A 23,011-nucleotide genomic window follows, 5' to 3' on the forward strand; every position below is an offset into this window, starting at 1 on the left:
CTTTTTCCTATGTTTAAAATATCACATGACTCTAAGAAGAGTTTATGAAGCACCTTAAATGACTATTTTTTTTCCCCTGTGAAACAGGTTTAGGCCTAGTAGTTAGGGGAAGCATTAGAAAGGTCAGTGTAATTTTTGAAAGGACAAGAATGAATTTTCCTACTGCTCTTCACTCCAATAAGGTTGTTTTTTCTCTATTCAGAAACTTTAAAGAAACTATGAAGCTAGTATTTATCTAGATTCCCTTCTATAATGTCTGATTGTGGATTTATATTAAAATGAAATTATTATGATTTTTCTATTGAAAGGAGACAGGATGAGAAATAAACAGTTTTGATATATTATTCCCTTATGATGAACCATACTATGAGCCCCAAATTAGTCTATATACAACACACTGAGACCAAAAAAAAAAAAAAAAAAAACATTTTCTTGGAAGCAGGGCAGAGATGCTGCCTGCAAACAAGTTGTGGTGCAGAATTACTTATCTGACACTCTACATTTCTGGCCAGTTGATGCTACAAAAGTGGTATCACATCTGGGATAGCTGAGAATAAACAGGGAGCAAAGAGTTTGGAGAATTTTGTGTGGGTCTGGGTTCCTGTTGCTGTTCAGAGAGCTGCCCCTGGCGGGCGCAGGAGGAGGCAGACGGGGCTGGCGCTGGCGCGGGCCGGTTGGCGCCGGTGCAGGCAGGTTGGCACCGGCGCAGCCCCGTGTGGCAGAGCAGGGCCGCGGGAGGGCAGCGCCCGAGATGTCCTGTGGGAAGAAGCCAGAAAAGGGAAAAAGAAAAAAGGAGAAAAGAAAGGGAGAGTCTCTGTCCAGGGAGGGTGGATGTAGAAGAGGAGAGTTTATACAACACACGAGAAGCTGCTTCTTCAGGAATGAGTGTGAGAAAGAAACAGGTGGCAGAATTCTCTGCATTCTCAAAGCCAGCTTTGAGTGTCCCTATATATTTTTCCCCTTGCTCCGACGATTTTTATCAATGAAGTTACTGAGTGTACTGTATCTTTTTGTTTCTCTAGGACACATCTCTAGCAAGTCTTCATTTTAAAATTTTAATTTCTTTGAATGCAAGAGAGGAACCAAACTTTCTTCCAAACATTCTTAAAATTAAGTATTTTTGTATCAGTGCCAGCATTTGACTTGCAGGATAACCACTCAGGATAATGTCACTCTTGCAGAGTTGCATCGTTTTATACAACTTCATAAATGTATCGTACTCCATTTATAAACAAGCTGGGTTTCTCTTTCCCCTTTGGTCCTATTTGGAATATTTGCTTTTCATTAGAAACCCACTGTGCAGAAACATTATTTTTCTTCATCAGTTACTGTTGCAAGCAGACATGGCACCTGCAATGACAGGGTTCGTGCTCCCTTCCAGAGCCCGTGGTGGGTCTATAAACACATCTATAGACTTTGCAATCTATAGACTGTAGCAATCTGTGCTGGGAACGAAAGCCGATGGCCTCAACATCTGCGGCTCTTTGGAGAACGAACGCAGAAGACAGAATCTCTTTTTGGACATGGAGGCAATCAGTTAACACAAGCAGTTTGCCTGGCATCAAGCTGCTACCGAGAGGTCTGATTCTTTGTATCAGTGACAACAGATACTACACTTCTAGGGGAGAGGGAAGATAGCGAATGAAGATACAGAGAAGGGGTAAAGCAGAGGTGTGATTCCTAAGAGCCCCTATAAAGGTAGGTTAGGTTGTGCTGCCTTTGGCCGCTGGTTCTGATAAGTTGTCACTGCAAGTCAGAAAACTCAACAATTATTCCTAGTTACTCCATGTGGGTAATGTCACCAGGAATTCATAAAGGGAGACAAGTAGCTGTCTGGTATTTCAGGTGGCATTAGGACTAGAAAAAAAAATAAGCACAATTATGGCAACAGTAAAATACAAAAGTATCCTAAAGATGAGGGGGAAAAAACAAAAAAGAAATTGTATTTCCAAGCAGATGTCATCCTCAGTGATGAAACTGCAGGAATTTGTGGGAGGTCACAGCTGCATGGAGGTTAAGTAGCTGGTGTTGGAACCGATGGTGGTTCTGCCATGGCCCTGTCTGCCTGATTTACACTTGCGTGATCACAGGACCATCAAACTTATTCTGGAGTGCTGCATATTTTAAGTGAAAGCACTGATGCGCTCCTCCTCTGATGAAGGCTTCACCTAACAGGAGTCCTCATGACCTGACTCACCTTTTCAGGATGGGATGGTGCTTTAGGTCTACAGATCTTGAAACACATAGAGTATTATGGTGAAAACAGCCCGTGGTGTAACTATGCAATTGGTACAGGATTCAACGCCTGGTTCCGTTTATCACTAGTAACAGTAGCCTTGTTTCATATAACAAACATGGAAGGTGGTGACGGACCCCGTAGACAATCACCCATTTGATATCACGTATCTCGTTACAAACATGCACTTGTCGTGCCTAGCAGATCAGCTGATACTTCTTACATTATTGTTGAACAAGAAATGCAGGACTCAGTTGTCTATTACTTTTCTCAGAACTGGGGTTTTCTCTCAGTGGATGTATTTTCTCCAGGTAAGAGAAGCCAGTAAGAAGCTTTAAGCTCAAATCCCATTTAAGGATTCTTTTCAGGGGTCTTCAGGCACTCGCCTTCAGTTCCTAGAGAGGTCTGACAAAGTAGCTGATCACAATAGCACCTCCTTTGCAATATCCCATTAAATAATTAATAATTAATCCTTAAATAGCTTAGTTGCAAACAACTGCAGCCAGATCTTTACTGTCCTTTACCCAATTTTACAGTGTTCTGAGCTGATTATGAGATGTTATGAACATTTTCTACAACTCCTGATTTATGTTTTTCTCCATTTCATGCAACATTGTTTTCTCTCAACTTCTCAACAGCTTTATCATGTTTTCATGATAACAGAAGACACTTCCTTCTCCAAATAACTTTAATGTGGTTCTGAAAAGCTTGTGGGATTAATTATTTGACTCTCGGGTGCCCTACAGCTGAGGTTATCATGGGATTTTTAGCAACATCTAGAACAAGGAAAATACAAGCTATGATGGGCTCTCCCTATTAGGTATTCCCCAAGCCTAAGATTCCCACCCCAAATCCTTGACAACAACATTTACAGACCTGTGCCAAATGATACAGCAAAGGAAAACAAGACCACAAATTTCAAGTCCTCATTTTATTAAAAAGAAAAAAAAAGAAAAAAGAAAAAACCCAAGCATTTCAAAGCAATGTCTTTACTTGCTGGACAGAATGAAGAGTCAAATAATTTGGAGACTGTGCAGAAAAGTACTCACATGTGAGAGTGTTTGTTACAGACAAGGTATGACTTAGCTCAGCCTCTACAGTTGCCTGGAAAACAGAAGAAATTCGTTTAATGTCTATCCCACCTGCTTTGGATACGTGCAGGTGCAGGCTCAGACCACAGCCTACACGTCACACCTCAGGATGAAGATGGAGGGGTGTCGTGCAGAGGTAAATCACAATGGTGACGGTGACTGTTTTGCTTCAGGTGCTTTCCGAGCACACCCGCCTTCACTTCGGGTTGCTGGGTGTAAGTGACAAGGGCTGTGACTTTCCTCACAAGCCAAACGGTGCCAGGGCCAGGACCCGAGCCCGGCTGCCTGTGCTATGAGAGGGTCGCCAGGCTCCCCACGCTCCCTGCTTTTGGGCCAGGCCAAGCGGGGTCTCCCCCGCAGGCCTTGGTGCGGTTCGTGGATCCGCACGGCCCCGGTGGCACCTCTGATGCAGCATTTTGGTGGTTAAAAGAGTTCCGTAATGTGGACACGGCTAGAGTGTGGCAAGGGTAGGGGATTACCCTTCATTTTTAGAGTGGGCACTGCTTTGAAATTAATTTTTACCTAACAACTGCGATGAAGAAAGGAAGTGGTCTTGTGATCTTCACATTTCTTTACAAGGAATAGAAATTTCAGGTAGTTGTTTTGTGCCTTTTGCAGTTTTGATCTACCTTTAGGTAAAACTTGACTGTATTGGTTCTAGGGAATCAAATAAATAAGGAGGGACAAGTCTGAACCTGATCTGAGAACTCAGTTTCCAGACTGCATAGCTGGCAAAAGCTAGCAAGGTGAATACCCGGTGTGCATTTTCTGTCATTCTTCTAATGAATGAAAAGGCCAAAGGACCTCTGTTATCAGGAATCTGACAAAGGGGAATGTTTTGCTGGGCCTTAAGAAACTACCGTAATGTTTAACTTCAGGTAACCAGAACTATCAATATTATAGCTTCAGGTGGAGCTTCTGTGATCTCAAGTTACTCATTAGGAATATTAGTATAAATCAACTCTTTCTTAACTCTGGTATTTAGCTGAAGGATGGAAAGCAGTACATGAGGGCACTGCTTCCCTTCACAAAATGGCTTTATGTCTTGCCCTAGAGTTTGCTACAGCACAGGTGACTTGCTCCAACTTCTGTTGATTCATCTGCTGCTTTTTCACTTCATTCCTTATCCATGCCTTAAAAGCAGCAAATCCCCAACTCAAAAACCGCCACCTGTCAGACTCTGCAAGAAATATTTTTGATAGTTGAGTAAGCAACTCACTCTTCTGTTGGACAAAACAAAATCTTCAGAATTCTCTTAAGCTTAGTTATCTGTTGAATATTAAGATTTAATCTGAGTTCTGAAATTAAAGTTTAGTAAACTTGTGACTCAGGCTGCCAATGATCCTTTTAAGTTAATCTCCTATAGGCTACCCAGATTCCTTATGGGCAGTTCCTCTTGCAGCTGAAAAGAAGAGCTCCTCCTGTCCTTCCCAGTCCTTAACAACCTTCATGAGTTGTATTAGCTTATACAGGCTTATTTCTGATACCTGCCTTTTTTATTTCTCAGCTGGCAGGAACTTGGGTGTTTATCACTCAGATCTGGAAAAAAGAAAGCTGTGAAAATCTCTAACAAATGCCTAATGGATAAACTTAAAACATCACATCACCAAGCTGTTTCTTAAGACCTAATATACCTCACATTCAAATAAAAAGAACCTGAGTCTTTTCAGGCAAGGATTTTGGAGGACCCAACATCCATAAGTGTTGACAGGTGGCGTGGGCAATACTTGGGTGGTAATTAGGTGATTCAAACTTAGGTAGGTGCAGGTTAAATTAGTCATATACAGGCATTTGTCCTTGAAAGCACTTAAAAACTTATATATAGAAAACTACTATATGGGCTAAAATAATTTAGTTTAGTGATCAGAATGACAAACCTCCAAATTTAAATGATGTGAAACCAAATGCCTAGGTGTTTTTTTTTTTTTTTGAAAAGTTCAATTTAATCCTTTTAAGGCATTTTGTTCTTTTTTCATTGAGTTTAAATATTATTTAGGGCTTTACCTATACGGGCCTACTGAGAGGCAATTCACAGGTACCTTGAGGTCTGAGCTTCAATAAAAAGAACACAACACAAAAGGAGCAAAAGGAACGTAGGCTACCACAAACGTGTTGAGTGAATCCTTTCAGTGATAAACTGCCCCCAAACTGGGTGAGAATATGTGTAACATTTTAACTATCAAATAATTGGTGGACAAGGGTCTGATCACGCTCACTGTCTCGTGTACTCCAGAATCTATGCAATCAAGAGGTTGATTCATGGATTTAAAATCAGCAGCTGCCTTACACCGCCTGTATCTCAATTATCAAGCCAGGTCTACTTGGCATTCTCCAAACTGCTGCACTAGGTCTAGACAGACCCAAAAAGAGAGAAAATAAAAAGCCAGGCACCAGCACATGCTGCAGAGGCACACAGAGCACTACGGGTCCTGGGGGCCGGGGTGTTCTCAGAAGAGCCAGCAGTGGCAGGAGATGGGGCCTCTGTCGTGTCTCGTTGCTGACGGACACATCGCTCGCGCTGTCAGCTCAGTGCTGACAGTGCCAAGATCTGCAAGGGAAGCACCAGTTTTGGTACTACTTGCACAACATTGTTAACATTTAAAGAAAAGCAGAGGTTTCCACTACAGAGAAGCAGAATTTCACAGTGTAATAAAACATGACCCCACATTGGAAGGAAATGCCCAGGAAAAGCCACGGCTGTGTGAAGGGCAGCAGGCGGGCCGCGCTGCCCGGCGCCCCGGCAGCCACCCCTGGCGCTGCACGCGCACCGGCACTGCCGGGTCGGGGCCAAAACCTCTGCGGGGCTGATCTGAGGGGCAAAGGTGGAGACAGGATGATCCTACTTCGTGACAGGAGGAAAAAAATATATAATTTTGATTTGGAATCTTTCACCTATTTTTATTCTTGAACTATATCTAGGAAAAGGAGGATTTTCAGAATATCCCGCTACAGCTTGTCGCTAACATCTACATTGTATTCTGTATTTCTGCTATTGCCTCCCTCATATAAATTATTCTTTTTGCTTGATCTTGAGAATAATTATAATAATCAGATTTTTTTTCTTCCATTTTAACTATTTTTCTTATCTATCCTTGAACTCTAATTCTTTGGCAATAAGGTGAAAAACTCAACACACTCTTCCAAAACAAGTTCATCACTGGTTTATGTCATTGCTTTTATATTAAGAGTTCTAGAAAAAAAATCCTTTATTTTTGCTTAACTATTGCCCATTGACTCTAGCTTTTTTTTTTTTTGAAATATTGATTTAAGATCACAGAAGGTGCCTGAGTGATCTTTTCTTCCTGTAGAAAAATTTGAATATAGCAACATCAAATTTTACTTAGCATTGTTTTGCTCATACCTTGTCTAGGAAGGTGTGAGGTGATGAGAAGGTGACGCTACTCATGACCTCTTCTGTTTTTATCTAAATTGCACAATGGGTAAACACTATTTTTTTTCTTCCACTTCCTTGAAATTACAATAATAACACGTACATCACACTATATACATTATGACAGAATCCCTCAAGTTATTATGTTGATGTAAATCTATAACAGTCCATTGTATTTGCTTCAGAGAAATTCCAAAACAACTGAAAACGCTCAAATCAAAACAGAACTAGACAAACGACCCATCTGTGTTTCTAAAAGTTGCATCTCTTAATAGGTTACTACTGTTACTTCAAAAATTACATACAACACCCCAAATCAAAAATGCCCCTCAAACACAGAGATCTAACTTCTCATTAAAAAAAATACAAAAAAAAACTCTTAAGGATAAATAGTAGTCACAGAAAGATGCTATTGAAATTTATCTATTAATAAACTTGGCAATTTATGTTATCAATACAAACAAAATTTAGCACTTAAGAATTAAAATGCAATATTGGGACTCTTCCACTCAACAAGAGCAGAATATCAGCATATTTTAATTAAAAATTAAATTTAAAAGTAAATCTTTGCTAGCAGGTATAATAACAGCAAATGTCTTCAAAAGTTTGCTAGAAGAAATGACAGAAGAAAATAACAGCCAATCTCTAAAGCAACATAGAAAACTTTTTTTTTCTCTATTTGATATCCATTTAGAGTAGATTTCCTCTAAAATGCACCCTGTACATAAACTTTTTGAAGGCAACAGCTAAAAACCACAATCATTGGAATTTTCAAATAACCTTGTAGACCATGAACAGATATGAAACCTGAAGGTGGCAAATAGCCAAGATGCTCCATAAAGAACAGGGCAATCCTGAACAAGTCAGCGCAGCAGTTAAATCTTTTTCTTAAATTTCCTTGCACAATCAGGCAACGTATCCCATGTTCAAAGCTGTCCTGTCAAACTGATCCAGTAAATTCAGTTGAAGGTCCTTTACAAAGCACTGCAGCTTTGTACAACTCAAAATTACATGAGTCAAAACAAATAAAAACCTTAAATAAAACAGCAGAATTCCTTTAATCAGTAGGAATTATACAGCTCTAAGTCTTAATTTCTCTTGATAATGGAAGCTTTCCATATGCACTCAAAAAGATACCAGTGAAACCAGAACATCATTGTAGGTGTAATTCACATTTACTTAAGTAACAGCAGCTAAATGGGTATTTAGGGTTATTTGATGGATTTTATCTAGGCTCATTTGCTGCTCAAACTATAAATGACATATAGATCCAATGTCAGAAGCTTGATGACACATTCAAGTTTTTTTTACACAAAAATGAATTATGTTTTCATAAGTGACTTAATTTTGCTTTACTCTTCTACCTAAACACAATGAGAATATTTAGGAACTTACGCATTAGGGATTTAGCTATTTGCATGCTTTCACAAAGTGTTTATTTGTCAATATTGATGGCAGTCTGCGTAATAGGATTTTTTTTTTACCACCATCAGGCAAGAGAAAGTGAAAGATGAAATGATACATTTCAGCTTGAACGTAAAGGCATCCCTGTTCTGTGGTAATAGGTGTATCGATAAAGGAAATAAGAGTAAAGGATTAATCGAACAGTTCAGTATTTAATATCTGGCATGGAGAGAGTACACGCTGGCTAAGCATGTGGGAAAAACCCCATAGTCAAAAGCTCATCTAAGTCACCAATGCAGAAAGAAGGGACTCTGGGCACAAACTGTAAACGAGTATTTATGAGCATTTTGATGTGAAGCTGGCTAATTGTATTGTAATTATTCTAGTTATACTATAAATTACTGCTTAAAACTGTTACTCATATTGTATTTTGGCACATTTGGTCTTTCTTGCGGGCACTTAATACACACAATATGGAAAAAAAAAAAAAAAAAAAAAAGTTGGCTGGCTTCTTAGGTAAAAATCACCCTCTTCTCATGCCTGAAAAAAATAATGCCCCATTTCCAGAATGAGACCCAACAGCCACAAAATGACAAGCAACTGCTGCTGGTACTTCCGATTTGAGAATTCGGGGAGAGAAAAAAAAAACAAAAAAAAAACAAAAAAAAAACAATATCTTATGTCACTCCTTCACTCCCAAACCCTCCTCCAAATATAGTGCTATTTGGGGGGAAAAAAAAAAAACAGTTCTATGCTGCTAAATTGTTCAACTTGTCACTTCATGAACTGTAGAGGCCAAATTTAACAAAAAGATAGAAAGCACTTTCATACTAGGAAGTGCAGCCAGAGTTGTCAGGCATAACGGTTTGTATCCATTAATAACAAGCTGTATCGAGATTTAAAAAAAAAAAAAAAAAAAGAGAGAAGAAATAAAAGATGCTACGTGCCTATTTCCCCAAGAGTGACCAGTAAGTCTAGAGAATTCTCTCTAACAAATCTGTATTTGGATACTTAGGAGTGCTGACCACCTTTGTGGTAAGCAAAAGAAACAAAACAAACCAAAAAAAAAAAAAGAAAGAAAAAGAAAAAAAAATCAGGATAAGGTGCCAAGTAGGACAAAATAAGTCTTGGGTTTAGTCCATACCTGACTGTATTATTAGCAGTAAAATCTATTAAGCTTTATTCTTCCTTTAATACTTAATTATTTTTAGTGAACAGTTGTGAAAATTCACATTTGAAAGCCACGAAATAACAGTACACTTAATATCTGCAAAAAGAGAAGATAAATCAAGAAATTATCAGATGTTAAATTATCACATGAAAATAATCTGAGATTTTCTTTTTACTCTAACAATAAAATGATTTTCCTTCAGATTTAATTACTACTTTTTTAATGCAGGGCTTGAATAGCAGAAATGTCCCATAAAAAGCATTAAATCTCAGTGACAAAGCATAACTGACACAGCTTTACTTAATATAGCTTTACTTAATGTAAGGTGTTAAGAATACAGAAGCAAAAGGAATCATTTAAAAGCACAGCACTTAAGACTGTAAAACCTCAGAGATAAGAGCATTTTTCTATGCTTGCAACGTAACAAAAACATCCTCCATCGAATGGCAACAAGGAAACCGTTAGAATATGTCTGAAAAATTAATGGAATATTTATCACTGCTGCGGGAATTCTTAAAACTCATTTTAACACGCATCACCGAGCAAAAATAATTCCCCGGCTCCACTTGCAGCCACTGTGACTCGCACGTTAAGGCACAACCAGCAACAACAGCAAAAACCATCGTATTTCATCTGTAAAAAGAATTACAAAATGCAACAGCTAATATGCTTACAGAAGCTGTTTATTAGATTATTATTTGAATTACTGCAGTGGTCAGGCCTAAGAGAGAAATGAGGATTCAGTTTTGCTAGGTGCTACATAAATACTACATAACAGCCATAATTTTTATTTTCCTATGAAAATAACATGAACTTTTGGATCCTGTGGGCATTTTTGAAGCAACATCAAGAAAAACTACAAGTTGTTAAATGAACAAAAAAGTTCAAAAGATTCAAGGTAGCTTTCCTCTACCTTCAGCCTCGTTTACTGTTAAAATTTCTCTACTCCATGGTTATAGGTTTAGTGATATCCTAAGTATACATTATTATATACAAACATCAAGGGAAATTAAAATGTTAATCACATTATTCATGTAGTCCTTTGTTGTGAGAGCCACCTAAGAGAGTTGTCACAATACATATTTTATATCACTAAGAAAAGACTCAAGTCATTTTATTTTAAAATCTTTATTAGATGGTAAATACGATTTTATTGCCATTTCAAATATTTGAAGTGTTGATTTAAAATAAAGCCAAAACACATAATGGTTATTGGCATGAAAAGAAGGACGAGGGGGACACCCATACATTTTGGAATGCATTAAATGAGAGTATTTACAGATACACTGATCAAATCTTGCATGCACAATTTTAATACTACAAGAAAAAAATATATCTATATCATGGGATGCATTTAGACCGATAATTATTGCCCACGGTGGTTTATGATTTTAATGATTTTTAAGGACACTTGTTATATTTATGTTAAGATGCCTTGAAACGAGGCACCCGCTATGAATCAAGCTTTTAGTTGCTTCCAATGGCACCCGTGACACGTTGCTCCCTCTCCGTGCCGCTCACCGCGGGGCGATGAAGCGGCGGGGGAGCTGCGGTATGGAAAGCCCACGCGGGAGGCTCCTAAACCGGCCCGCGGGGCTCCGAAGGGCACGCGGAAAACCCCCAAACCCGGCCGTCTTCCCTCATCAGCTGTTAGCTCTTACGGAGCGGGCAGCGTCAGGCTCTCAGCTCGCAAAAAACACCCTTTTCGCCCGGCTTCTCTGCGGCTCCGAGCGCGCCCCGCTCTGCCCAGCTCACCCGCTCTGCCCGCAAACGCGTCCGCTCCTGCGAGGCCCGCGCGGCCTGGCCCGGCAGCGAACCAGGCGCCCCGGCCTCGCCGGCCGCACATTTCGCGCCGTTCTAGCGCAGGATGCGGAGGGAATTTGCGCTGTTTTTATCTCCCTTGCGGGCAACGCGGGTTCGCGAGGCTCCGCGCGTCGCCGTTACCTCCGTCCGCCCGCGCCGCGCTCCTCCGCGGCTCCTCGGGGGCCCGGCCGCCGGAACGGTTAACGGCGCCGTCACCAAACCTGTTCTTAAAAGAAAGGGAAGGAGAAAAAAATAGAAGTTACAACCCAGAACGCCTCGGCCGCCCGTCCACCCTCAGCCCGCACGGATGGGGGGCACAACCTCAGGCGCTGCGCTTGCTTTCGCTTTTCCTTTTTTTTATTATTTCCTAAACACAAAACGCTCGCAGCGCGCGACCTCATTGCCGCCACGCGTGATCGCGGGAGCCGCAGCACGCCCGACGCCGCCATGGCTCCGAGCAGGCCCCCGCGCCGCGCGGAGGGGGAGGCCGGGCCGCCCCCTCGCCCGCCTTCCCCGGGGGCCGCGCGCCCAGGGGGCGCGTTGGCTCCGCGCGCGCCGCGCACCAACGCGGCGGCGGCTGCCGGCAGCCGTTGGGCAGCGCCGTTACGGGGCGCCGTGGCCCCGCCCCGCCGTGCGTCGTATCCCTCCGCGCGCCTCGCGCAGAGAAAGCGCCGCGCAGCAGCAGCAGCCGCCCGCCTTCCCGCCCGCCCCGCCTCTGCCGCTCCGACATCTTCCTCCGGAGCCGCCCGCCCGCCCGCTAATAAACACGTAGCGATCGCCCGCTCCCTGCTCCGTCCCTGTCGCGCCGCCGCCGCTGCCGCGCGGGGAGAGCAGGCGGCCAGCGCGGCCCCAGCTGCCCCGTTCGCTCCGTCCCTTCCCCGCCGGGCCCCGGGCGCGGGGGAGGGGCGGCGCGGGGCCGGCTGAGGCGGGGGGCGCGGAGGAGGAGGGGACTCTTTCTCCGGGCGGAGGGATCGCGCCCGCTCCCTGCGCCCGCTCGCTGGCGGCGGCGGCGGCGTTGGCGGCGTCGCCCTGAGTTGTTGTGGCCTCCTCCTGCCCGCGCCCTGCGCGGCGGCGCCGAGACGCTTCGCGGCCACCGAGCGGTGACAGCGCCGGGCGGGCGGGCGCGGCGCGCAGGGCCCCGACGCTGCCGGGGGAGCGCGGCCCGACCGCCCCCTCCCCCCGCCATCCCGCCCCCCCTGCCCTCCTCCTCCTGCTCCCCCCGGCGGCCGCGGGCTTCGCCTCGCCATGTCCGCGGAGAGCGGCAGCCGGCACACGGCGGAGCTGCGGGCGGGTGAGTGAGCGCCGCGGCGGGCGGGCGGGCGGCGGAGCGCGCGGGCGGCGGAGCGGGGCGCGGGGGAAGGCCCGGGGGGACCGCTCACCGCCCCGCTCTCTCCCGCAGAGCTCTACTTCCTCATCGCCCGCTTCTTGGAGGACGGACCCTGCCAGCAAGCGGCTCAGGTAGGCGCGGGATGGCGCCGCGGGGCCCGGCGGCGGGGCGGGGGGGGGCGCGCCCGGGCCCCCAGCGCGCCCCCCCGGCTGCGTCCGTGCCCCCTGCCGCGCTTCGCGCCCTCACGCGCCGCTTTTGTTGTCGCCGCAGGTCCTGATCCGAGAAGTGGCGGAGAAAGAGGTAAGCGGCGCGGCGCGCCCCGCCCGCGGCCTCCCCCTGCCCCGCGCCCCGCCCGCCCCGCGCCGCGCCGGGCCGGGCCGGGGGCGCCTCACGGCCTCTCTCTGCTTCCCCCCCGGCAGCTGCTGCCCAAGCGCACGGACTGGACGGGCAAGGAGCACCCGCGCAGCTACGAGAATCTGGTGAGGGCCGCGGCCGCGCCGCGCGCTACGGGCCGGCTGAGCTTTCCTTTCCCCTCTGCTTTTCCCTCGCTTTCCCTCTCTCCCAGTAAAAAAATTGAATTTCCCGCAAAAAAAACACATGTAACTTAAAAAAAAAAAAAAAAAAAAAAAAAAAAAACTTGGGAGGATTTTTCTTTCTTTCTCTTTTTAACCTCGGCCTCCTCCTCTCCCTCTCAGCGCGGGGGAGCCCAGCGCGGCGGGGAGAGCGGGGTGCCCGGCGGGGCGGGGGGGACAGGGACCCCCCGGCGGCGGCGGCGCGGGGCGACGCGGGCGCTGCGGCGCGAGCGGCGTCACGGGGGCGCTGCGGGCGCGGGGCGGGGCGAGCGGCGCGGGCGCGCGCGCCGCGCGGACGGGGCGCCGGGCGGCGGGGGCGCGCGCGGCTCGGCTCTGCTCTGCGCCGCCCCGCCCCCCGCGCGGCCCCGCCCCCGCGCGCGCGCAATGGCGGCGGGCGCTGCCTGCGCTGCCGGGCGGCGCGCGCTCCGCACGCCCGCCGCGAGGCCTCTCGTTTCGCCTTGTTTTTTACCGTTTTTGTGCAAACGCCGCCCGGGATTCACGCTGGAAGCAGTCTTGCTGTGAGGCGGCCCGTGCTTGTGCCCTGCGTGGCCGTGCACGTTTGCAGTGTCTTTGTTTCCCATGTACAGCCTGTTCAGTACAGGAGGGAACTCAGGCTGCCTGGTTTGTTTTGCAGACTTGAGCGTCAGTTTTTGTTATTATTATTATCGCTATGCACACACATATATATACATATTTACGTCTCTGTTTTCTAGTGTGTTGTTTCCAGCTCAGCGGTGGCCCTTGGGCAGTAAAGGGATCCCTTGCAGTGACAGGTGTAGTTGTTTTTTGTTCTGCCTATGGAGGTGCCTGAGGAGTTTTCCTAAGATGTTGTCAGCCTCTGCTGTGGGAAAACAGCATTTAGGATGTCAGGAGTTGCATCTCTTTGTTAGCTTGTGGCGAGCATTGTTTTCATTATTGGTGCGCTGTGGTCATCTAACTTCTTTTCTGGATTTCTGAGTGAGATTTCAGGGGAAAGATGTGCCCTCTTAGTTCGTAATCATAGTAAAGCAACATTTCTCTTTGAGCTTTTTTCACTGGTCGTACTAGCTCTGTGCTCAGGTGCTTCTGAGATTGAGATGTGAGCTCATACGAAAGGAGGGGAAATAGTTTCCATCTGTTACACAGCTGATAAAAAATGGTTACGTGTGCATTACTTATTATGACTATTCCAACACAAGAGATGAGTTTCTACTGTAGCAGGAACAGGCCTGTTCATTGTACTGGTCTTCTCTAGAGTATGAGGGGCATGCATTTTGTGCATGTAGTTGTGGGAGAACTGATTTCAGTTGGCTTACTGAAAACATGCTCATATATTGCAATACTTCGGCATTTCTGTGAAGTCAAACTCTGTAAGGAAATGCAACTAGGAATTGCAAGATGCTTGTATCTCTAAATGCCATATTTCACTGTTAACATGTGATTTCAAAAGTAGTGTTAACCTGTAATGTGCTATTCATTGCAAACAGTGATGGCAATTTGCTTGGTAAAGCCTAGCATTATTTTTTGCCATTTCAATTTGAAGGGAAAGACTAGAGTTATAGGTATCTTAGGTTGGGGTTCTCCTATGTAGTTGCATAAGAGAATGTGAAAAAGAGAGACTGGAAAAAAATTCTTAAAAGGTCAAAATAATACTTGATGAGAAATGTGGGCTTCATTCAGATCCTGCCTTCAAAGCATCTTTTATTTGGTGGAATGCAGATACATATGATTTTAGTCAGAATTGTTATTTAGTGACGTAACGTGCTTTTCCAAAACTCCAGGAGTCTAAAGTTGGATTTGATTCTGGATCTGTGTATTTAAAACTAAGCTGCTATTTAGGTCCTTTTTCTAATTTTCTGTTCTTAACAAAGCTTTCTTAACTTTTTTCATATACTTTCTGGTAAACATCTGGATGCCCTTCTTCCACCTTACTTCAACTTGGAAGTGGGGAGAGGGGAAAAGGAAGTTGTTTACTTTGTGCTTGATACTTCTCTCCTTCCTCTGTCTCTGCTTATACTTCAGATGGAGAAGCAAAGGTGCAAATTTTGTGTTACTCGATGTTACAAAACGATATTTGTAGGTCGAGAATTACACTTCACACACAAAAAAAGAAGCAAGATCTATTTCTGACCAGGTTAAGACTGATACAGTCCTCTGTTTCTTCAGTCTTTCTTAACAAAAATCTAGCTTTTGGATGCTAAGTGATCTTTCTGGAGAAAGCTTATTTTGTTGTATATCGGTCCCTGTTTCTCTCACTTGAGAGTTTGGTGAAAATTGTAGCTTTTCAAGCAGTGCACACATTCCTGTTAAAGTGTAATAAAAATTCTTAAGCATGTGTCTTTTAAAGAGGACAAATAATTTTCTATTGTTAGAGTGAAATTTGCGATCTTATTTTTTTATTGCTGTAAGTTGTTTTTAAAAATTAATGTTAAATCCGATGAAAACTTTCATCTTATATTTTGTTTCCATTTTTCTCTTTGATCAGTGAAAGTAAATGTTTCATTTTCATATGAGCTGGCACCATGCTGGGTTGGCTTGTAATGCTATTAGAAAATACATGAATTCAGAAAAGCTATTTTACCATGTTTTAGAGTTTTAAGTGGTTTGCCCTGAATTCAAATATTGCCATATTACATATATATATCTTTTCAGAGCTAGTGTTTGTGGTATAAACTACTTGATTCCCTCTTTGAGAGGGTTGTCTCTCATTTTAAAATGCCAATCTAGTTTTTTATATTGTCAGTATTACAGTTTCTATTTGTGGTATTTCTGTCTCTGGTAGGCTGCTTTTAGCCTAAATACTGAGAACAGCATGACTTTTCAGGAACAGATCTCTCAGTGTTTGTGTTCTCATGTTTGCTGTGAAACCCTGTTAAACATAAAACAGATGTTTTCTTCTTCTTTCTGAAAGTCAGAGGAGTTCTTGTGATGGAGAATGGAGGGAAATGGAGTTTTGCTAAGAGAGTTAACTGCTCACTTTAGGAGAATGAGCAAACCTTCTCTTGGGGTTGAATTGTGTATAGGTTGAATTAAATGCATTGTTTAAGTATCATGTAGCTAGGCTTAAGAACATGTTTGTTAGGGCCTTGACACACCATAGCTTGTTCTGTGCATCGCTTGGCTACAGGATAATTGTTGTTTTCAGGTTGCAGTTTCACTATGGGTGTAGCTGATCTATTTTTGTGGTGTTGCTGAAAGCCGAGAGTTTCCACTGGGTGGTGGTCAGTTGGATAACAGTGCTGAGCTGCTTCAAAAATAAGCAGTACAGAAACTATTTTCAGGTGATTCAGCTCTCTGACTTCAGCTACCTTAATCTGCATACCACCATGAAGGAGATCGTAGTTATGCATCACAAGGGCTAGGGAACATATTGGGGTTATCCCTTTCGGAAGCAAATTTCCACAGGCTGAAGATGAATGATAAGATTCTCCTTATTGATTTAAAGCTGCTGTAGAAGCTTTTTAGATTTTTGTAAAATACTAGTGTTGTGATGTAGAAGATCAGAGCTATTGCATGAACTTTCTTTGTCTTACCTTGGTTATTCATATAATTTTCCTGTGTTGAATTAAACTTATATCAGTGGTGGTTCTGGATGAAGGAGAGCAGGGAGCTATGTCAAACAGGGTGCAGTGCAGTGGGTTTAGTAGATAGTGGAATCTACTTTATTGTTCTCAGAAACTCTGTACCATTATTTTGCTATCATTTGTTTCCTCCTCTCTCTCCTTCCCGCCATTGTTTAAGACTTTTGTTTTTATAGTGAAAGCAACAAGATCTGTTTTCAGGCCATTCCAATACTCTTTAGTTACTCATAGATGCTTGAAGTTACAAAGAGCATCTGTAGAACTGGGCCATTAAACTCGAAACAGCTGCAGTGCTTTACTGTTTGTAGAGCATCTATGGTAGTAAAGTCTTTCAGTCAGTATTCGGGTTACTGCTTAACAATCCCATTTCTTAGTAACTCAAATAATGGTCCATTTCCAAAAAGCGGTCCATTTCTTCAGGATACCATGTGCTGTAAAGGTACAGAAATAAGGAGGAAAAATAAAACTTGCATCAAATTCCAGACCTGTGTTGTCATATAGTTTTCTGATGGTATTTTGGAGAAAGTATCTGAAAGGTGATGATAATTATTGTGATACTTAACAATGTGTTTGGTCTTGTTATCGGTGCTACTGTTGGATATGTATAAGCTTAAATTATTTCGTTTTACTTCAAGTCAAGCATTTCTCTTCTGCAGATTATTCCCATAGCTGATAGCTTAGATGATAAGTTGTAGACTCTGTTGAAACTACTCCATTTTTATGATGGGGAGCTCCCATTCATTGTGTGAAGCACCTTGCATTGGTTTGTTCTGTATATGATCACTGGGATTGGCAAGTCAACCCCAGTGACTTTGAGATTGGAGTGAAGAAATGCCAATAAAGGCTAAAGAGCAGTATTCAGTTTCTAAAGCATATCTATTTAAAACTCATTACAAACAGTCTGTTGTTTTTTGTTTGTTTGTTTTTAAGACAGGCAAATAGGTGCAAATATACATAGGTAAGTCCACAAGGCTGAAAATGTTCAAACCATTCACAACATTGAGCACCAAGCTTGAATGAGTCTGCTTATGTTAAGATTCTTTTTATTATCCACTCCCTCTTCCTTAAAAACACTGAATAGTTGAAAAGTGGGTTGTACGTTCTTGAGACAGCTCATTTCATATGCGTCTGTTTCATTAGAGGAAAAGTAGTCTTACATTAGTGTGCATTTCTGGAGTATGTAGCGGATAAATTTCCATATCATTTTAGCTCATGCATAATTAGAAAATAATTCAGAAATAAGAATGCTTCTGGGAAAACAGTTAGTTCTCCCCTCTCTTCTGCTGCCTCCCTCTCCCCTTAAGAGAAGGGGAATGCTTCAGAGAAAAGTAATTGTACGTTATTGCAGTTCCTAATTTTAAAGCCATCAGAAAGTCACTAGTTGTACAGGATACTCAATTAGATTGATGGTCTGATATAGTACAACGCTTGTTGTAATTTAATTTGGAGTTAGTTTTGCGTAATATGTTTTATACAGTGGAATAGTTGCAGCATGGATAGATGCTGGTATTAATAAAACTGAACTCTCATATGTTGAAGTAAAGGTGGCTGACTTTTTTAATCTTCTTAAGTGTGTGTATATATATATTTTCTGAAAGCTATTTAGGACTGAAGTTGTTGTTAAAAGTGCTAACCGTTAGTATGAAAAATTCACTATTTTGGAGAATATTTCAGTATGTGTATTGCTTAGTGCAGTGTGTAACTGAAATTTGTATTACAGACTTAAAGAGAGTCTGTGTCAAATGATCCCGTTGATTCATTCATTGTGATTCTGATGTTAAATTATTTTGCAGAGTGATGAAGAATGAAAGTACAAGTATCTAGGTCTATTCCCAAAGTAATAGAGATTTGAATGTTAGTCCAGATAACTCTTCCAGCTGTATTTTGTGTATTTACATGCTATTCATCCTGGATAGGTGAAGTTGAGAGTAATGCCTCTTCTTACTTTCCTAGAAAATAATCGTGCTTAGCCTGTGAAAACTTTGTACTTCCTAACAGTGTTGCTGTTCCTGCTCGTTTGGACTCTTAACTTGATTTACAGTAATAATTAAATATAGTAACCTTTTCTATAGGGGATTGGTTTTTTAAACTAATGACAAGTGAGTTTGGTGTGATACTCCTGAAATAACATCTCTGCAGTTCTCTTGGGAGACTGGAACAGAGCTGGGTGTTACAGAAAGCCTAGTGGGAGAAAGAAACAGTCTAGTATTTCATCTAGGGGATTTATGGGAGAAGGAAAGTGGTGATTTGATGTTACAGATTTGGCATAAGAGTTTGGAAGAGTTCAGTTTTCACGTCTTATTTAGAGCTATAGGAATTTTCAAGACTTGCACATCTGTAGTTTTTCTTCCACTTTCACTTTCTCCTCTTGGGATCAGTGTTTGATAACAAGATATACTTCCATCATCCTGCTCGACTTGTCATGGGCTTTTCTGCATCTGGCAAAGCTCGTAATGTCTCCTTTTAATAAAATAATTGGAATTTCTCCCTTGTCACTTGACTTGAAAGGTGCTTTTGACTGTTTATAAGAGATGTGGAGAGATTAGTATGTGAGTGTGTGTGTGTATAAATACATACACATGTGTATATATGTGTATGTATACATATATGCTCGTGTATGTATATATATAAAAGCTTTTTTTGCAGTTTGCCTTAGGTCTCTGTTTTTTTTTCTTTCTGGAATGTGAGTATCTCAAGTTTATTTTTCATTAATCCCTAAAACAATTAACATCAACTTGCATACTTTATTTCTTTTGATCTATTATGCTTTTCCTTTAAATCTCAATAATTTTAGCCTTTCATTAGCTTTTTGTTTGTTTTAAAAACTTTCTTACCTCATCCTTTCTTAGCTTGTTGCTGGCCTATTCTGATTCTATTATTTATATATATATTTATATATCCTTTTTCAAAAGGGAAGGATGCCAAGACTGACGTGAAATTGCATACTTTATTTTTCATTTGTGACTTCTACATTAATGCTAACAGTACTAGGTCACACAGACAAAATAGTATTGTTAAAATAATTTTGTTTCTTGAGAAAGGAAGTATTTTAGAAGTTCTTAAAAAGAAAAATCTAAATTTCTTTAAAATATGTTATTAAGTACCTTCCTTATGGAAGAAGAAAAGCAAGTCCAAATAAACCTGTAATAAGAGATTTTTGTCTATCAGATTTTACAATTAAAAGTGACACACTTTTTTTTTCTCCCCTTTTAAAAAGTTTTTGTGTGTATTAGTCATAATTTAGGTAAAAGAGAGGCTAATATTGGTATCTGTGTATCTCACCTGAAGTTGTATGAACTTTGTGGATCTAACAAGTCTGTACATGGTGAATGTCACTCAAAGGGGAGTTGTGTGTGTATTTTATATATATATATGTGTGTGTATATATACACACACACACACACATCTTAGAGTACAGCTTGCTGAGTTGGAAGGGAGCAAATGGCGATGATTATGAAATTTTCTATTCCGAAGCATCACAGAACTACTGTTTAATTTAGACAGTTTTTGCATAAAGTGGCTTAACCCACATTACAGTTTGTTTTTTGTTTGTAAGGTGTATTCTAAGATAAGGTCCTTAATAGTATGATCAAGAGCAAAACAGATCTGACTCTTTAAACTTGCTTTAAAACACTTGCTTTAAAAGTTGCTTTTGGCATTGAGCCTGCCTTGTTCATGCTGCTTCTATTAAAAAGATCAAAAAACAAAAACGTCGAAGAAGAACAGAAAAAGTGAACCCATATGGCTTATGACAAATCATGAGATGCATGACTCAAGATGTCAGCTAATTGTAGATTTGGAATGTGTCAAAGCTGATTTGCTTTATTTTCTTTAGATTTTGTGCTTTGTGGATATGTATAAAATTGAAGGGTGTTGAGCAGGATAAAATTGCACTTAACTATATTGCATAAGTTGTTTTAATATATCTGGCTAAACCAGAGCATCGCTAATTATTAATCTTTTAGAGAAGTTTGGTTCCATGTAAAGAGTTTCAGATGAAACTTTACCAAGAGCAGGGCTTACCAAGTGTTGGATACTTTGGATAGGACTGAAGGAGAATAAAAGCTATGGAAATGGTTAAGGGTTGATCGTGACAGAAACTGCATGGCTTCCTTGCTCTTACATCTCCTCTGCTCTCCGTGTGGGGAGCGCTCAGCCCTGCTTTTTGACTGCGGTTCTTCCTCCTTCTGACCCTCTGAATAGAGAGCAAGGCGTCTGTTTCGTTTGGGTGTTGCGCGCAAGAAAAACAAATTGGGCTGGCAAGTTCCAAGCTCAGTGGTTAATTTTTTTGCCACTCTTCTAATCAAGTAAGTTTGATAATATCAAACACATCTGCAGAATTAGTAGTACATTTTAACCATTACTAAAATAATAATTTATTTTATTTTTTTAAAAAGAGCCTTTTTCTTTGTTTACGTTACGTGAATTTTTACGTGAAGTCATTTGGTTACTATGGAGGTTCAGCAAACTTCCAAGGCTGCCTGTGAAGGTAATGTAATGCAAGAATAGTAGCAGAAAAAAAACCTTCTTTTGTAGAAGTCTGACATGGTAGGAGGAAAAACTCCCTCGAGTGTAAGCAAGGATTTTTCAAAGTCTCAGTTTCAGACATCAGCACTTATGCTATCAACTTGCTAGAATACATGAAGCGATTGCTTTGTGTCAGCAAGACAGAAGCACCTTTGGTGAAGACTAAGGTATGTTTCTGTGAATTGTGTGTAGTACAGAAACATCAGTCGTTTTAAAATGTTCATCATGGCTTTCAGCAGTTGCAGAATAATAAGACATTACAAGCTTTTACTGAAATACTTACTGTAAAGTGAAACTGTTCAGACAAATTTCTGACCAAAAAAAGAATTAAACTGCGACATGCCAAATCCTGCACCAGAACTGTAGGAAACTGAGTTTCTAACATCCCTAATAATTTTACTCCTTTAAATATTTCTTATACTATAAGCTAGTAGTAGCAATTTGCATATTTAAAATGCTGTTTCTTAATTGAAGGATTTTACTGTGGTCACATGCATACGTTTTAAAGCTGTTTGGTTCCAAATGGTGATAATTCTAATCTGTAATTTTGATAGTTGGAAAGAACTCGTGCAACTCAGCTTTGTATGGGCAGTCAATAGTCCTGGTTAGACCACGTTATAATCAAGTGATAATGAGAAGTTCTGTTATGATGATAGGAGCTTATTTTAGTCCTGTACAGCTGACAACTGAGTAGTGTACAAAATCTGTCGGAGGATGTTTCCCTTATTGATACAAATTCATGTCTCCAGTGTTGGAGGAACATATACTGATTGTAAAGATTTCAATTGTGGAAACTTAGTCAGGCCTCATAACTTAGGTGAGTCGAGGAAGAATGTTTTTGTGTGTGAAGAGCGATTCTATCTTCTCCAAAAACGTGTTACCTGTGTGGTACGTGTGAATCTTTCAAAAAAAAAATCTGTAAATGTTGCTATTCCTATATTCTTTGTCTCGTAATAATTTAAATTAACTAAAAAAAGATTGAATATATTTTTTACTTTTTTTTTCTCCAGTTTTAAAGCAGGAGAGTAATATTTTTGACTAGCTCTGTTTTAAATGCACAATATGGCAAATGCCAGCAGCTCTCTACAAGCAGCATACTGTGAATGGTTAATTAGGACCAGCTGGAAAGAGTTACTGTACTTAAGGCCATTATCTGTTTTTTATGCCTTATATACTCTCTCTCTCTTTTTTTGTTAAGAATTTGTTTAGCAAACTGGAAAAAGATCTAACTAATTCTTCCAAAATGTTTGTTTTTCATTATAAAATGCTTTGTCTGCTTTTTAATATAATAGGTGAAATACTATAGACACTTGGCACCTGATCACCTGCTTCAAATATGCCATCGACTAGGACCACTTCTAGAGCAAGAAATTCCCCAAAGTGTCCCTGGAGTGCAGACATTATTAGGAGCTGGCAGACAGTCTTTGCTTCGTACAAACAAAAGTATGAAAATTTGATGAGATTTTTGAGAGTCTTTGATTTTTGTTGATGCCTTTTCTGCATTTTTCTTGTGCAATAAAATGGCTTATGTTTTTTTGTGCAACTCTTCTAAAACAGGTTGCAAACATGTTGTGTGGAAAGGATCGGCTCTTGCTGCGTTACATTGTGGAAGGCCTCCGGAGTCACCTGTCAATTATGGCAGTCCACCTAGTATAGGTAAGTCAGATTTATGATGGCCTTGCCCCTGCAATGCTTAACTCCCAGGGTAGTTAATTACTGTGATGAATTAGAGCTAAATCAAAATGGAATTGGTATCTGCCCTTACTTGTGTTGTACCTTGTATTCAGTGTTACTTTTATTAGGATGTTGTGGTTGTCATATTTACCAATTTATATATGGAAAAAAGATGTAAATTTATGTACCGTTTCTACTTGGATGCTAGTTATTATTATTATTGTTAACATCGGAGTATGAAATTGAATAAAATAT

At 41.6% G+C, this 23,011-nt stretch overlaps 1 protein-coding gene and 1 long non-coding RNA gene across 2 annotated transcripts in view; one reads left to right on the forward strand and one right to left on the reverse strand.

Annotated features, from left to right (window-relative positions):
* The window catches only part of LOC148595589 (uncharacterized), a 569,244-nt gene that overhangs the window by 215,831 nt on the left and 330,402 nt on the right, over positions 1–23,011 (reverse strand). The window lies entirely within an intron of this gene.
* PHIP (PHIP subunit of CUL4-Ring ligase complex) overlaps positions 12,282–23,011 on the forward strand; it is a 94,828-nt gene continuing 84,098 nt past the window's right edge. The window contains exons 1-6 of the mRNA XM_088520297.1: positions 12,282–12,387; positions 12,496–12,554; positions 12,694–12,723; positions 12,843–12,902; positions 22,375–22,525; positions 22,640–22,738. Coding sequence (XP_088376423.1) covers positions 12,342–12,387; positions 12,496–12,554; positions 12,694–12,723; positions 12,843–12,902; positions 22,375–22,525; positions 22,640–22,738 — 445 coding nt within the window. The 5' untranslated portion in view covers positions 12,282–12,341. The remainder of the gene's footprint in view (positions 12,388–12,495; positions 12,555–12,693; positions 12,724–12,842; positions 12,903–22,374; positions 22,526–22,639; positions 22,739–23,011) is intronic.

The sequence above is a fragment of the Tinamus guttatus genome, unplaced genomic scaffold (assembly GCF_059628265.1).
Source record: "Tinamus guttatus ecotype Peru unplaced genomic scaffold, ASM5962826v1 Tinamus_guttatus_pri_ptg000085l, whole genome shotgun sequence".
Taxonomy (NCBI): Eukaryota; Metazoa; Chordata; class Aves; order Tinamiformes; family Tinamidae; genus Tinamus; species Tinamus guttatus.